Consider the following 15,628-nt stretch of genomic DNA (forward strand, 5'->3'; position numbering starts at 1 on the left):
GTATTTATCAACCAACTCAAGCGCAAAACCAGAAGGCAATAAATCATCCCCCTTTTTTTTTTCTTTACTACTATTTACCTGGGGAGGACCTAGACCCTAACCCAGCAGGTATTCTGCAGATTGCAATTCCCACTGAGCCACCAGGGATCAAAGCCACTTAGCATCTTACAGCATCAGGCTCGCCCATCCAGGCGAAGAGCTCTGCAGTGCTTTCATCTGCCAAAGCACCAGGCTGTCACCAGAGGGAGCTGCAGCAAGAATAAAGACTCGGATTTCTTCACTGTTTCCTTTGGCATATACCACACATTCCAAACGTCTTTTTTGAATTACATTTTTTATTAGACGAACACGGTTTTAATATATAACGTGTACACAGCCTAGGATGCAACGTGCTCCGTCCCCCCGCGAGTTACGAGACACTGACGCCGTGACGGTGAACACCAGCTCTGTGCTTGCGACCTCATAGGGATGTCACAAGTGGCCAGGAGTGGAAGCTTTGCACGCAGGTAGGTCTACGCAGGACAGGACGAAGCACATGAGGAAGGGATAAATAGGATGAAGGGAGTAAGCCGGATCTGCCCTGGCTGAAGGACTGCTCTCAAGAAGCTGTTCTCCGTTTCCCCTCCCAAATTCCTTAGGGAGCAAGAGAGTGAAGGACAGGCTGGAGTCCCGTGGAGAGCGGCGCTGCGTGGCTTCACACGCGGCACGGCCGGCCAAGGGCTGCCGCCAGCAAGCTGTGGGCCATTCTGCACCAAGTCTTCCACTCCCGCTCTCTGTGCCAGGCGAATACGTGGGGATCCCTCCTCCTCCCACCACTCGCACCAAGATCTAGTGAAATCAGTGGACAAGTCACTGAAGACTAAGGGGATTTGGCACTTTCCTGGTGATGACCCCACTCTTCCACTCCTGTGTTGTGCCACAAGGCACTGCCTAAAATCTCAGGGTCCTACTTCTGAATCGTGGTATTCCCAGAACTGGACTCCCTAAATCAATGGCCTGATGGGGGGACAGGGCAGGGAGGGACAACCAAGAAATCCACTGAGAGCTTGGTAGCTCCTCTTCACTTCAGTGATAGCACTTGGGCTGCTCAACACTTGGAATCAGATAGTTATTTTAAAGTGCAAACATGGATTTAGGGGCTTTACTTCCCTTGGAAGAATTGATTCTAGACAGTCAACAAAAAGGAAAAGAAAAAAAAGAGAAAGCCACACTAAGAAAAATCAAGAGTTCAAAAGACTCTTCAAAAACTGTTTCATCCTTACAAACCATGTGTCTTTTGACTCAGGCCTCAAAATCCATTTACTGCATTATTAAAAAAGTAGCAATATAGAAACTACCCCTTTCTCAGTTCAAAGTTTAAGTGCATCTAGGAAGACCCTACAGAAACAGACCTCTTTCTGGCAAGGCACTATCCAGTAGTGTGTGGCACAAACAAAACCACCTCTATCAAAGCCACTGATACAGTGAATGTGCATGTGCACGTCAGCCCACACAGCAACTTTAGCTAGGTACAAAGATTTACAGTTTAATTCACACTGCTCTCCCTTTTAAAAAGTGGGGTAGTTACAAGTATTAGCTAAAAATTGGGATCATTTGGTTCTCAAGCATACCTTTATATGCAAGCATTTTAAACAGAATTAAGAATTTGTTATTTCTTTCAATAAATGGCTCTATCTTCCACAGACCTTTTCAGTTACCTGATAGTTACATTTCACTATTACAAAACTGGTTTAAAAAATTCCGGATCATCCTGTGTAACAAACTAGAACTCTACTTGCTTTCATTACAAAAATAAGGCTGTCGACAACAGACCAAATTCACATTCAAGCAAAATATATACTTTTTTTTTTTTTAACTAGCCAGTTATAATTCAAAAGCACGTATTCTAAGGGACTTACAGTGCCAATCCATGCAAGCAAGCAGGATATCTTTGGAGCTAGTGTTGTCCTCCACACAACTGATTATGCCCACATGTGTGCTCTGAAATAAGCTAGGTTTACCTAACAGCTCTAACAGGACTAGCTCTCCACTGAACGGGAGACTTCTATTCTACAATTATCAAAATTCAAGAGGAGTTTTGTGAAACTAATTTCATCCCTGGAGAAATCAGTGTGGTTTTGCCTTTCACATCAGTAAGCTTGGGATTTCACCCAGGATTACTCATGTGTATAAACTTACACACTTAGGTAAGTTTTTTGAAGCTGGAACTTCAGGCAGTTCTCAAAGTTTACAACATATCAAGTACATGATAAATCCAGGATGGCTTCTCTGTAATCATCGACTGTGTAATTATGTAAATTTATATCTGTATTCATTTGCAAAGTTAAATATTTTTCTTTAATTTTTTTTTAGGAATAGTTATATTGAACTTGGTGAAGTTAACAATGTACAGCTCCACCTTATGTCACATCCCCTTCCTATAGTGAGGTTCAAGTCTCATGGAAATACGGGATTGGAGACAAGAATGTCACAATAACTTACCACAGACTGCATAATTTTTAAAAATGCACATACATATATGTACATGCATGTTATCAACTCCCATTCAGGATTCCTCTAGAGAAGGTGCTGTAGCTAAGATTTTGATGATTAAATACAACCATGGACTTGAAATCTGTGTGTGCTCTTGCTCCATCTAGCCCTTTAACTTGAGCTGAGGAGGCACCAAAGGATCCAAAGAGAAACTGATTTATGGATGGAGTCCTTTAACATCTCCTTTACTAAAGCTTTCTTGCCTTTGTACTAGAGGGAAAAGCCATACAGCTGTAAGCAGTTTGTAGCTGAAACAACATGAACAGGAAGGTTACCTGTTCTTTACTCCAGCAACTGGTAGTCATGAATATTGTTCATGTCATACCTCTGTAGTCGTGAGTAAGCCATCGTCCAAAATCTGAGAGGCTACAGTTCCCCTATCGTTCAGCATCTTCAGCAGGGACTTGGATAATGACCTCATGTGCACCCTCAGCAAATCTGTGAACAACACCTGAACATGCTTCAGTGGTTGGTAACAGCTGGCAGAGCTTCAGTCCAGTGGCATCTCAATAACCTTGAGAACTGGGCTAGCAGAAACCTCATGAAGTTTGATAAGGACAAGTTCTGTCCTTGGGGGTGGCAAAGCATCTGTGTGGGCTGGGAACCGACTGACAAGAGTAATACCCCTGCTGAAGGGACCTGGGGATTTTAGTGAATGCCAGGTTGATCATAAGCCTGCAATGTACTCACTGTAAATAGGGGAAAGCATGCAGTGCCCTACTTCAGGAAAAATGTGGCCTGCAGGCGGAGTAAAGTTCTTATCTCCTCTGCTCAGCACCAGTGAGGCCACATCCAAAATATTGTTTTGGGACCTTCTCCCAGTTCCAGAGGAATGTGAACAAACTGGGAAGAGTTGCCCTCCACCAAAGCAAAGCAGCCAGGGGCCTAAAGCACACAGCCTGTGAAGAGTCTGGTAAGAAGGTGGCTAAGAGGTGATCTAATGGTAGCCTACAACTATCTTGAGGGCAGTTACAAAAAGGATGGTGCCAATCTCTTCCTGTCAGCGCCAGAAAACATAGCAAAGGCAGCAGCCACAAATTACAGCCTAGGAGTTGAGGCTGGACATTAAAAGTTTTCACTAGGAGAGTACTGCAGGACTGGCACAGGTTACCTAGAGGGTTATGAGATCTTCATCTTTGGATATTTTTAACACTCTGCTAGACAAACCCATATCTGATCCAAGCTAGTGTTGCTGTTAGCCCTGATTTTGACAGTGCTGGACCAGATGACCTCCAGTTGTCCATTCCAACTAACATGTCTCGGATACTGATTTTAACAGAACATGTGATTTGTTGCACAGTGTTGCCTTCTGACACTTTCTACAAGTTTGGCTTCCTTCAAGCCACACAGTCTAAGTGATGCTGTGATTGCAAAGAAGCTTTCCCACATAACGGTTGTCTTTCATTTACCCAAAGACATAAGGACATTTCTTGGAATGGCACTACCCTGTCATTATGAAATCACTTGAGTAAAAGCTACATTACAGCATAGCTGTTATTTTCCTAGCCAGACTTGATTCAAAATGCATAATGCAATTTGACGTCTGTCTAGAATGCATTTTGTCATGGTTATTGGCAAGTCACAGGCCTAAGTTCTGCTACGTGCATCAATGCAGTCCCACTGGAACAATCTCCACTTCCTTTACTTGGCTCCTGTTCCTCAGCTGAGCTGACCCTTGTGGCCTCATCCAGCAAAGCACACACTCAGCTTTCTCACTGTCTTTGAGGCACCTCCACATTTCCACACCGGGGGATATAACCAGGACAACAGCTGGGAGAGTTAGGTGTGCTCTTGGACCACGGCAGAGTGTTTAACCATCCATGTGACTGAGCCCTGGTTCTCAACATATCCCCCTGACTCTCAAGTGGCTAATGGTGGAGCTTGAAGGTGGGTGTTACTAAAGTTAAACTCAAGGTTTTGGCAAAAATTCATTTTAAGACAGTCTAACTATAGAGCTCCAACTTTGGGTGTTGAGTCTTTCTCAGTTAAGAGATAACTTAATATTATCATTAGCTATGAGACCTCTTCTTCTGAACTACCCAGTATTTTCCATCAAGTGTTTTCCTGCACATTTCACCTGCATTTGGAACAGGAACCATGCCAAAATATTTTACTTTGGCACCTCCTCCATGATAACAACTGTTTTTAAACAGTCAGTTGCAATGTGCATCATTAGACAAATCAGGTTTTCACGAACAAGTTTAGCAGCCCATGTCTCTTACAATAAACATGATCTAGCATAAACATCACAATAAATACGTGTAGAGCAGAAATACGGCAGTTATCAGCTTAGACTGAGATCTTAAGATTGACAATTTTTACCTTCTGGATCATAGCCAGCACAAACATTCTAATAACCACCAGCACTCCAACTATCATGATGAGCTAACTTCAACTACAGTAGTTGAAAGAATTAAAAAGATAAGGAATCTGACTACATAAGTATATCCATGAACGATAGAAGCTCTACACCTCCACTCCTTATTCTCAAACATACTTGTCTGTTAGAGTATCAGTGCCAGTTGCAAAAACAATCCAAAGACAAAAGTGAAACATTAACAATGAGTATTTTTAAAAGGAAGATGAGTAGCCTGGCCTTAATCCTGGTTCATATATGTGTTATTAACTCCACATTATTGAGGAGCACCATCTCATGGCAAGCAGACTACTACTACTGATGCATGTTTGCTCTATCACAGTGATCCATTAGGGAAGCTGTTGTGTGCTGAAGAACAGGGTCATTCATCCAGGAGATGTGCTTGTCCATACTTCAGATAGGCTTTCTAGGGTTCTGACTCCTATTTAGAAGAAAACAGAAAAAAAGAAGATTATTAATACTATGAATACTTTCTCATCTCCTGTGTCAGTGATCTTCACACATAAGGTGCCCCTAACCCTGCTTCACACAGCAGCTGAGGATGCATCACTCTGAAGTACTACCAGAATGAAGCAGTGATCTGGCCAAGTTTATAGAGACACTCCTCCAGGCCCACAACAGGTTATTTCCCAGGAACAGAGCTGCATAGAAACTGCTATTTCTGATTGCAGTAGGACATCATCTTTTTCCTAGGACTAGTTCTTCAAGCTACAAAGCAAGGCAACCTGCCAAAATAACCTGTTTTTGCGGTTCCCTGCTGAGGTTCCCTCTCACTCCTGTCCCTCATGGGGGGTCCAGAAACAAATGAATTTCTGGAAGAAGAGGAACTCTACAGATACCCAAGAGCTAGCATCCAGGCCTGAAACAGTACTACTACCAAACACAGCTATATCTACAGTAGTAAAGGGAAGAAAAATCCTCCCCTATGTGTCTGACCTACTGCAGTCTCTTTGAACAAGTGTCCAGGCTTCCATATGGCAATAAAATCTCCTTTATTATACTGCCCTCAACAGAAAGATGTTATCTGGCTTTGTGTTCTGACCCGTATATATGTATTTGTTAAAACTGAATTCTTACCCAAAAAGTTGATAGAACTCCTGACTGCTTTAGCATTTCAGCATTTTAAAAAAAAAAAACAAACTAATGCCTAATGAATAAATGCTGTCCTGGTTGAGCCATTATGCCAGGCCAGCTCAGTAAGATGAAGTTTTGGTGACATAAGCTGCAGTGATTAAGATTCTAGTTCTGTCTTTGGTTATAATTAAGTCAGTTGCTTTCAATTTAGATTGATAATGTGAAGGAGAACATATTCTTTAAACTTAATTTATCTGCTGTTTCAAATTAACTCCCTTGTTTATGCTTGTTTTCATTTAAAATGCTTTGCTTCTCATTGCAAACGTTTCAATTACCTCATTAGCATTAAGTTGATATGGACAAGGTATGGATCAGGGCAGTGGTGCATCTGAACACATAGAGTTCTTTTGGTTCAAAGAAAATTCAATCTCAATATTTCAAGAATTCCATGAAAATTCTGCAATACTACACTGACCTTTGAGGCCAAAGTAGGTTTCAATCCAAGAAAGGAGAAGACAGTGTTGCTCTCCTTTGATTCAAAAAAGCCATCATAATCCTAGAAAGAAAAAAAAAAAAGAGTCAACATTTGTATTCATGTTTTCCTGATTCATCTTACCACACCATGTATTAGACTAAAGGGTGATACATAACAATGCTCAGGAAAACACCGATACTTACCCACACACTCCTATGCAAACCTAAAAGCTATTCTAAACTGCAATGGTATCACTGACTACAATGGCAAAGAAAAACACATAAATTCTCTAACTACAACACCTTTCACTACTTTATTTGACAGGAAAATATAAACATGGACTTGCATTAAAAGGAAATCTATTGTGGGTATATTTTAAAGGTATTTAAGTGCCTAACAATGCAAGTTAAGTTCCTGACCGGGTTTCCAATTTGCATTTTAGCTAACAAAATACTTCCTAAGATGGAAACATCCAAGAAGTAGTCCTAAGGCAGCTGAACTCTTTATTTCTTCTGTGGTGGAACAGAGACTTCATCATCATTGTATCCTTCGAAATCAGCAATCATATCTCAGCCCTGGACAGCCAACCACACAGATAAATATAAAATGTTACCATAAAGAAACTTCTTGTATAGAAGGACAAAAAACAAGCTTCATTATCATGATTAAGTCCCTTTTAGGTTTCAGCTGCTTATGATCAGGTTCTGATCTTGAAGTGTTACTACTACTTTTACTGATTTGTTTATTGCATTGGATACCTGCTACTCTCCTATCATCAGATGAGCTGACAATATTCAGTTCTCAAGGGAAAAAGAGAAAAACAGAGTACAGTTTAGTGAACGGATTTGGCATATGGCAAGAAGCCAAGAAGTTTCAGGTTCTCTTTGTGGTTTGACAAAGATTTCCTCTATGACCGCTAGCAAACAATAAAACACCCAGTTCAGACTCTTTTCCTCCACCACGTAACTGCAAAACGGAAATATTAATCCTTGCTTAACCACTTCTGACATGTAAAATACTCTGTAAATGTCAGGAAATTTCAGGTATGTGCTCATCACTACATAGCAATTGTCTCTAAATATCTAAGATTAGTAGTTACACTTGAAAGCATTCAACAAGAGAAATCCCTTTAAATATTGACTATACACATACATGCTTTCAATACAGAATAGTAACACGCAATCTCTGTGCCTCCACATGCTTCCCATCTGTGTAACAGTCATTCCCAATGCACCCAACCCCCGAAGTTAGCACTTCTTTGGCTCCTAAACTCTAATCTCATTACTTTTTGAGAGCTCATCTCTCACTGTTACAGTTTCAGGTGCTTTCCCTGAAATTGGATCTCAATTTTTCCCCAGCAGCAGCTGCTTTGCCCACTTGCATCCTACTCCTGCCTTCTCTTGAACCTGTAACCTCACAAACCACCCCACAATCACAGGGGACCATGTAAAATAAACAGAAGAAGCTCTAATTGAAAAGCAGAAATCTTTCTCTGATCTGGCTGTTCTTGGAAGGCCATCATAGGATATGCAAAGATTAGGAACCTTCTTTTATCTTCCAACCAGAGTTTACTCATGTCTAACCAATATTCACTTGTGCTTACATTTTGGCTTCTCAGATCTTGAGCAGGAAGCAAAAATGGGCTGGGCAAACATTCTGCTTCCTAGAATTTCACAATCCAGCGTGAATCCCTCAATAGCCCTTCATCCCACCCGCCAGACCCAATTGTAAGATATACCAAATTATATCCTTGCAGAAGGGTGGTTGGTATTTTGTGAAATAACTTTGTAAGGAGAGTATGTGCTTGTAGATGAAGACTTTACTTCTCTTTGTTCTCTTTTTTTCTCTCCACCAACATAAAATAAAAGATTGTTTGGACAGAAAATACATAGTCACCATAGCAAGGATAATATACCTCCCACGAGATCCATAATCATCCTGCAGATGTGCAGAATTTCTCTTAAAACCTTTATGGTGCACTAGACAAAGATGCTTTCCCAGCATTTCCATAATGATATACTGCTATACCAATGTGAACACTACTGTCCTAGCAAAGTGATACTTTGCATAATCATTCAAATACCCTTAGTCCAGAAAAAAACATAGCTGCACAGAGGCAGTTTCCCAGCCTAACCCTCTATACTAAAAGCATCGGCCCTGAAAGACACAGAGAGGCCAGCAGGAATCTATGATGGTCATCAGGCCCCAGACATATTAGCTGACTTAAGCAGAAAGAGTAAACATTCTTAAGGTGTCTTTTTGTTATCATCTTCGTAAAATATGGCATATTGCTGTGCTATAGACTAGGGCAATAAGTCAACACTCCAGGACTAAGCTTTATGTCTACTCATCCTTTCAGTTTCCATACACATGTGTATATCTACGTATATACACAGAGAGAGAGCGCACATGCATTTTTTCTATCTGGTTTTCAGTTCCATGGTTTTCTCTATATGCAATACATAATTTCCAAGGAATACCATCTACTCACTTCACTCTATGGGAAGAGGCAAGTTTATTTGCTTTCACAACCAGGGGAATGAAACACATCAAAGAATAAAGCAGTTCTGGAGCAAAGGAAGGTAGAATCTCCTGCAATAATCAGCATCATAGACTGGAAAACAGGCTTTGCAGACAGATGCTGCTTATCTTTATGAGCACAGAACTATTACCTTTACTGTTTAAAATGCTAACATATGAAGATATTAGACACAATTTTAAGTTCCCTCAGTGTTAATTTTAGGTATGGTATGGTCTGTTTTACCAAACTTTGAAATTAAACATATAATTAAACAGAGGAAATAGACATTTTTGCATCAATTCAAAAAAAAATCATTAAAGGTGACGAACTGGTGCTAATTTCTGAATTAACATAAATTTACAATTAATAGCCAGAAAGTAAATCCAAATAAAATAGACAGACCTCACAACTAAGCCATGGCATAAGCTGAAACAGTACTGAAAGCAGCCCCAGCAATGCCATGGATTAAAAAGGGACAATGTAATCATTGAATACCTAGAGGAGTAGTAAGTAATACTGAAGGTCTGCAGAAGGATGTTTGATTAAGCCCTGGACCTCTGCGAATGAGACTCAAAAACTGCATGGATGCTGTTAAACCTGGAAAAGGTCCAGCCTGACTCTGCTAAAGCACATGAAAAGTCATGAGGGACACAAGCTATATAAGCAACATGTGGAGACAGCGCCTGATCTAACTGAGAAATAACCTTAATTTTCTCCACTGGGTTCATCTACAAGTAAGTCACACTGTCTCTGGAGCTGAAGGTAGGGGAGCAGCGGATGAGTACAACCCACAGTGAGAAGAACAAGGGCACCTCCCCTTTAATATCAGGGCAAGGTTAAATTGCCTTAAGCTGCTCATTACAGCCCTGTCATTTGTAAGCAGCCAACCTGTGGGCAGGCAGCTATTGCAAGCATTTCTGCAGCAGCGTGGCTCAAGACAGACATCATTTTCACTCCCTGCCAGGAGCACCCGTTCCTCCTAAGCACACAGGCAGTTTTCATGAACCCCCAGACACCTGTTTGTCTCAACAGTTTGTCCAAGGAAGGCTCTCTGTTTGTTCGGGTGAGTCATCATCTCATTGCTGTTCTGAGGTTCTCCTGAAGTGTGTTAAGCCCAGCACTTCAAATAGCTCTAAAACCATCACTAATCTAAGATCATGGTTTTTTCATTCTTTGTTAATAAATTGGAAAGAAAAACAGGGCAGGGAAGGATTCACAGCCTGAAAATAATGTCATAAGAAATAAGGCTGCATTCCTGGCTCTGACAATGACTTTGTGACTCAGCTAATCCACCAATCTGTGAACATCTGTTTACCTCAACCTCTGTAAAGTCATCTAAGACTTAATCATAAAAAGCTTTCTGCAAATGCTAGTTATCAATTTTTACTTCCAGAAGTACCCAGGCCTGATTTAGTATGTTTTTTCCACATTTTACATCAAACATGGATTCACTTGCTGAAAAGCTCGTGAAGGTTAAACAATGAGCTAAACTGAGTAAGTGTAGGTTTGAAAGAGCACAAAACCCAATGAACTGATTGATTTTAAAAGGAGCAGAATATTTAATAACCAGAAGAGATTATCCACCAGAAGAAATCTCCCCGATGTTTTGAAATATCTGCATTGCAAAACATATTAAAATGCTATTGACTTCTTACTTTCATGGGGGTGGGGGGAAGAAGCATGATGCTTTTAGATAAAGTAGCAGTAAAATTTTAAATAGGAGCATTTTCCTACTAATCTCTGCAATGAAAACATATGATCCCAAAATATTCAAATGTGACAAAAATGTTATAAAAATGCATAATAGTCCTATAAAAGATGAAATAAATCACTTCAGTATGGTAGTTTCTTAAGAGATTTTTGAGAAGCATGATCTCAAGGACTCATCAGTTGTGCTTTGGCATGTGGTAGGAGTTCAAAGTGGGCATCCCTGGCTTTCCCTGTAACACAGGTGAGGTAACAGATGTTCCAAAAACATCCTGCCTTTGACCTTACCTTTATAAGGAGAGAAAGTCTGTGCAGATTTGGGCCAGATATATAAAGACAGTAAATCCATGGGTGAGGACATGAAAATTCTTGTATCACATAAAGAACATCCCACTGCCACCTGCAGTAGATGCTGAGGCTGAAGAAGGAAAATGGTGCCAAGCTCAGTGGAAGCTGAGAGCTTCATGCACAGGCAAGAGCCCAACGTACTTGCGAGCCAATGGGTTCCACTTAGAAAAACTCCGTGGGATACTCTGCCTCCCACAGAGGAAGGGCAGCACCATCTGTGTTTTTGGCAAGGCCATGGTTCTCTGTTTCTGCACCAGGCTTCACCACAGGTAGCAAGTTACTTCAATCCCTTTGTCACTGTTCCAAGCAGCTCTACCAAGCCAGCGGGCACCGTGGCTTTGCTGGGATCAGCTGAGCAGCGCTGTCTTGCCCCTGTGCAAGAAAGCGGCTCCCACTGATGCCCTGGAGGCATTCAGAAAGCAGCTGTTAAGCTAAAAATATAGGAGCAGGGCAAACTGCCACCCACTGCCCCACTTCAAAAGGCAACTATGTACACAAATATAATTTTGACTGTATCACTTTAAATTATGATCCTTGGTGCTTTCCAGAGCTGCTAATTACACATTATTAATGTATAAAATTCTGGCAACATCAGTAGCTGATTAAGGCTACTGAAACTAAGGGGACATAGAGACAGTGGACATGAATCATCAGTGACACATAGATGCTCAATCCCTCTGGAAAAGTTGAAAAGCCAAAAATACAGGTGATAAATCACAAAGACGAGGGTATGAAAGGTTACCAAGAATGACAAATGCCAGTTAGGAGAAAAAAATATATCTCAGGATGGTTTGAGGGGATAGATAAGTGACAGGAGTATAAATAAGGTAAGTAAAAAGCTATTTCAAGTCAGAAAAGGCTTCTTAACAGGATAACAGCCATCTGACTGCTTTAGGCCTGGCTCCTCACCCTTAAAGTCAATGGCAGCTTGATCACCCACCAAGTAGTCTGAGCAAGATACAGACCCTTTGTTTTACCACCAGAACAGTTACAGCATTAAAGATGCTCTAAGAGCTACCGGGGAATGGATTAGCTGACCTAGTAAGCTCTTGCTTTGTTGAAAACAAACAAAGCTAACTACTGAAGTTTCAACAGCTCACCTATAGACAAGCAAAATCTTGCTGGCCTTGCATGGAATAAAGCTCTTCTTTGCTTTCCCTGCTCCTGCTGAGTGACTCTAAACCAGCATAGAGAGGCAGGCCATGGCTGCAAAGGTCTTCAGGAGCAGTTACCCCAGGTGGTAATGGGAGGAAGGCTATGAAGCTCACTGTGGTGGCAGGACAGTTGGTACTAGATGTAGAGCTCAGTGGACCCATGGAGCACATTGCCAGAGCACACTAAAGATGCTAAATATTTACATGGCTTCACCAGAAGGCTGAAGTTCATGAAAGAGAAATGTAGTAAGAATTACTAAATACGTTAAAGTGATACTTGTTTCAGAAAAACAGCTAGAGATAGGGAACATACATACTCAACAGAAGTATTTTATATGCTTGAGTTGCTTGTAGTCTTTACTAGGCATATGCTTATGGCCACTGTTGGGACAAAACTGGGCGAGATGGACCTTCAGACTCACATTTAAGGCCACTTATGTTATCTTAAGGTGTATCTTACACAAAGTTTTAAAATAATCAGCAAAGTCAAGTGATACTGTCCACTTAGTATGCTGGTAAAAAAAAAAAAAACCCGAAACACAAGCCTCACACTTACATAGCTTTGTTTTCAAAACCTGAATCCTTGCAGTTTTTCCTGAAAGTAAAATGTGCTGTGGTTGCTTTGCACCTCTTTAAAACCAGATTAATCAAAGACAGGAGAACTCTCTTAATGTCTAGTTTATGCAGAAATCCCAACAGCCATCCCCTGCCCAAACGCTACAGTAAACTAAGAGCAGCTTAGTCTTTGAGATAGTGGACAAGCATTCAGGAAATTGGGATTTAACTCCTCATTATGACACAAATGTTTTATGTCCTTCTGGCATTCATGTGGGTTTTACGTCAATTTACTTCAGTAGGAAAACTGTTGGTCCTTGGGAATTCCTTCCTCTTTAGAATCACGCTTCCAGGGTAGCTCCTCCTTCTCTCAGCAGCAACTGCCAAGTTCACAAAGCTCAACTTGGCTACAGCAGTAGCTGTATCCCAACTGTGATGTGGAAACCTTAAGTGTGGTGTATTCCTGGTGCTGGGAAACCAGATCACTATAGTGATGTGATTACAGACACTGCCATAATTAATTTGGCTCAGCACTTTGTTAAGCAGGTACACTGAGGCTTGTTTAAATAAACACTGTCACTGCTGGGAGAAACTATCTACTGCACATCAAAGTTAAAATTGGCAGTACTGCAGATCAGCATAAATAATTATTTGTGCTTCAAAGAACATAACACAAGCGTGATGGCATTGGGTCAAAGTAAAACATTAACACAAAGTAGATTTCATTTACAATTAGCAATTATACAGACACTGTCTATCCATTACTGCAACTAAGATTGGGAGAACATTATATCTAATGAAGTTTCAAAGACAGTAACTGTGAATAAAATTCCTTCCAGTAAGTTTCTTTAAATGAGCAAGTTGGCTTTGTTGCTGTTTGCTTTTAGTTTGCAACAAGAGAAAGAGCTTGTTAAACATGTCAGACAAGTCCTTATTGCTTACCACACCAAGAAGCAGAAAACCAATCCTTACCACACTAAAAAGCAGAAAAACAAGGAACCTACCCCAGTGTAGCTTGCACTGCTTTTCACAGGTTTTTTAAAATGCACTTATTGGACAGTACTTAAAGATTAGTCTATTGGCATGCTGTTTGAACTTGTTTCTCTTTGTCAATATTTTTTTAATATATGATTATGATCTCTCTATTCTTCTAATATAAGGGGCAATGTAATAGTTGGGGAACTCATAATTTAAATGCATTGAATCAGCACTTTGCTACTGACTGAGTTAATACTGTATGCTATTGAGAATGAGCTGTTAGCATCCTTCCTGAAAAGGGCAGTTCAGTTCTCTAGAACAGATGACATTCATTTACTGATCTGATTAGGATTACAATGGAAAACTCTTACTCAGCACATCTCTCCTTGGAGAATGAGTGTGTGTGCATGCGTGAGGGGTTTTTGATATTATATAAATACACAAAAATAAGAAGATCTTTTCTGCACAACACAGGACAATCTAAACATGACAGTTTTCAATTACCTAACCTTCTGATAAGATTTCTGCACAGGATTTTTAAAAAGCTTATACAATTGACTCTACAAAGCAACCTGTTACTTCTCTCCTAAGGGCCAGATGTTTATTTCAGTAATCTCTTCAGTTGTAGGCTTCCAGAAACAAAGGCTTTAATAAAAGGGAGCAGATGTCAGCTACAGCTGTATTGTTTGGACAGTACACGACAAACTCAGGCTGATGCGGTGTTTGACATTCATTCAGCAACTGTGACAGGGTACACAGACATCAACTATCTAAGAACGGATATCCCTCACCTCTAAGACAGGGAGTCCAAGTGCAGAAGGGCTTCCCCCAGCTAAGCACTGAAAACCTCAAACTGGCGTACTGCCCACCTGGGGCAGGGGAATATTCAGGGGAGTCAGTGGCAGAATCAGTATGTACTATGAATGATAACAGGTGCCACGTCCCCCTTTTGTGCACATTCCAGCTCATCATGTTATTTTACAAATTGTTTGGATAAGAATATTATCAAATCAGACCACAACAGGAATTTGAAAAGAGGGAGGGATGGAAATGTCAGGGAATTAACTATGGTAGTCATCCTTTTACATGAGGTCATGGCTAAAAGACGTAAATTGACCATGCTGCACAGAAGCTCTGCATGCACATATTTTAACTTGGACACACTTTAAGGTAGCTGTAACTTTACAAGGGACATGACAACCACATGTTGGTTGGTTTTCCTCTTAGAGCATTTCATTCATATCAATATTAGGTGATATCTCAGAGCGCTAAATGAAATACGGATTTTCCCCTTCCATTTGTTTCTTTTAGGAATTAGACACTCGTAGAATCACCTTTCAACATTTCCTTTGTTTTCTGTGGTTCCTTCAGAGAAGAACAGAAATGGGAAGCTAGTAAAGAAAGAAAGCCACACTAATTGTAATGGCATTGCAATGTATTAACACCATTTTTACTTATAAATTGATTATAATTTCGCTGTATCTTCAAAGTGTTTCTTAGAAAATAATTACGTTAGCATGGTTACTAGTGGAACAGTGGTGCACTGAATCACTTATTTCATCCTGGTTGTTCTCTGACAACAACCATGGCCTTCTCTAGATATTGTTCCAATATACAGCTACATCCATACTCTGTGTAATACTATGTGCCCTCAAAGTATTACTGCTACTTAGTATTTCTTATTCTTTCCTCATATATCCCATATACCATGTATCCTGTATTTTAGTAGAACTGGCCCTTTGTAAAAGACTTCAACCAAAGTAGTCATGACACCTTCAAGAATAAACCCCTTTTATTCAAGAAAGTGTGGCACAATAGGAAGTTTCCATTCCACTTCCTAAAGAGCCTGTATCCTTCCCTTCCAACACTCCACTCACAGGAGCCATCCCGCCATGTCTCTGTGGTGC

At 40.6% G+C, this 15,628-nt stretch overlaps 1 protein-coding gene across 1 annotated transcript in view; it reads right to left on the reverse strand.

Annotated features, from left to right (window-relative positions):
• Positions 1-711: 711 nt before the first annotated feature.
• The window catches only part of SH3BGRL2 (SH3 domain binding glutamate-rich protein like 2), a 46,634-nt gene continuing 31,717 nt past the window's right edge, over positions 712-15,628 (reverse strand). The window contains exons 3-4 of the mRNA XM_010565820.1: positions 6,459-6,539; positions 712-5,330 (exon numbers count right to left, since the gene is read on the reverse strand). Of these exons, the coding sequence (XP_010564122.1) occupies positions 5,316-5,330; positions 6,459-6,539 (96 nt within the window). The 3' untranslated portion in view covers positions 712-5,315. The remainder of the gene's footprint in view (positions 5,331-6,458; positions 6,540-15,628) is intronic.

This window comes from Haliaeetus leucocephalus, unplaced genomic scaffold (genome assembly GCF_000737465.1).
Source record: "Haliaeetus leucocephalus isolate CR32 unplaced genomic scaffold, Haliaeetus_leucocephalus-4.0 Scaffold195, whole genome shotgun sequence".
Classification (NCBI taxonomy): domain Eukaryota; kingdom Metazoa; phylum Chordata; class Aves; order Accipitriformes; family Accipitridae; genus Haliaeetus; species Haliaeetus leucocephalus.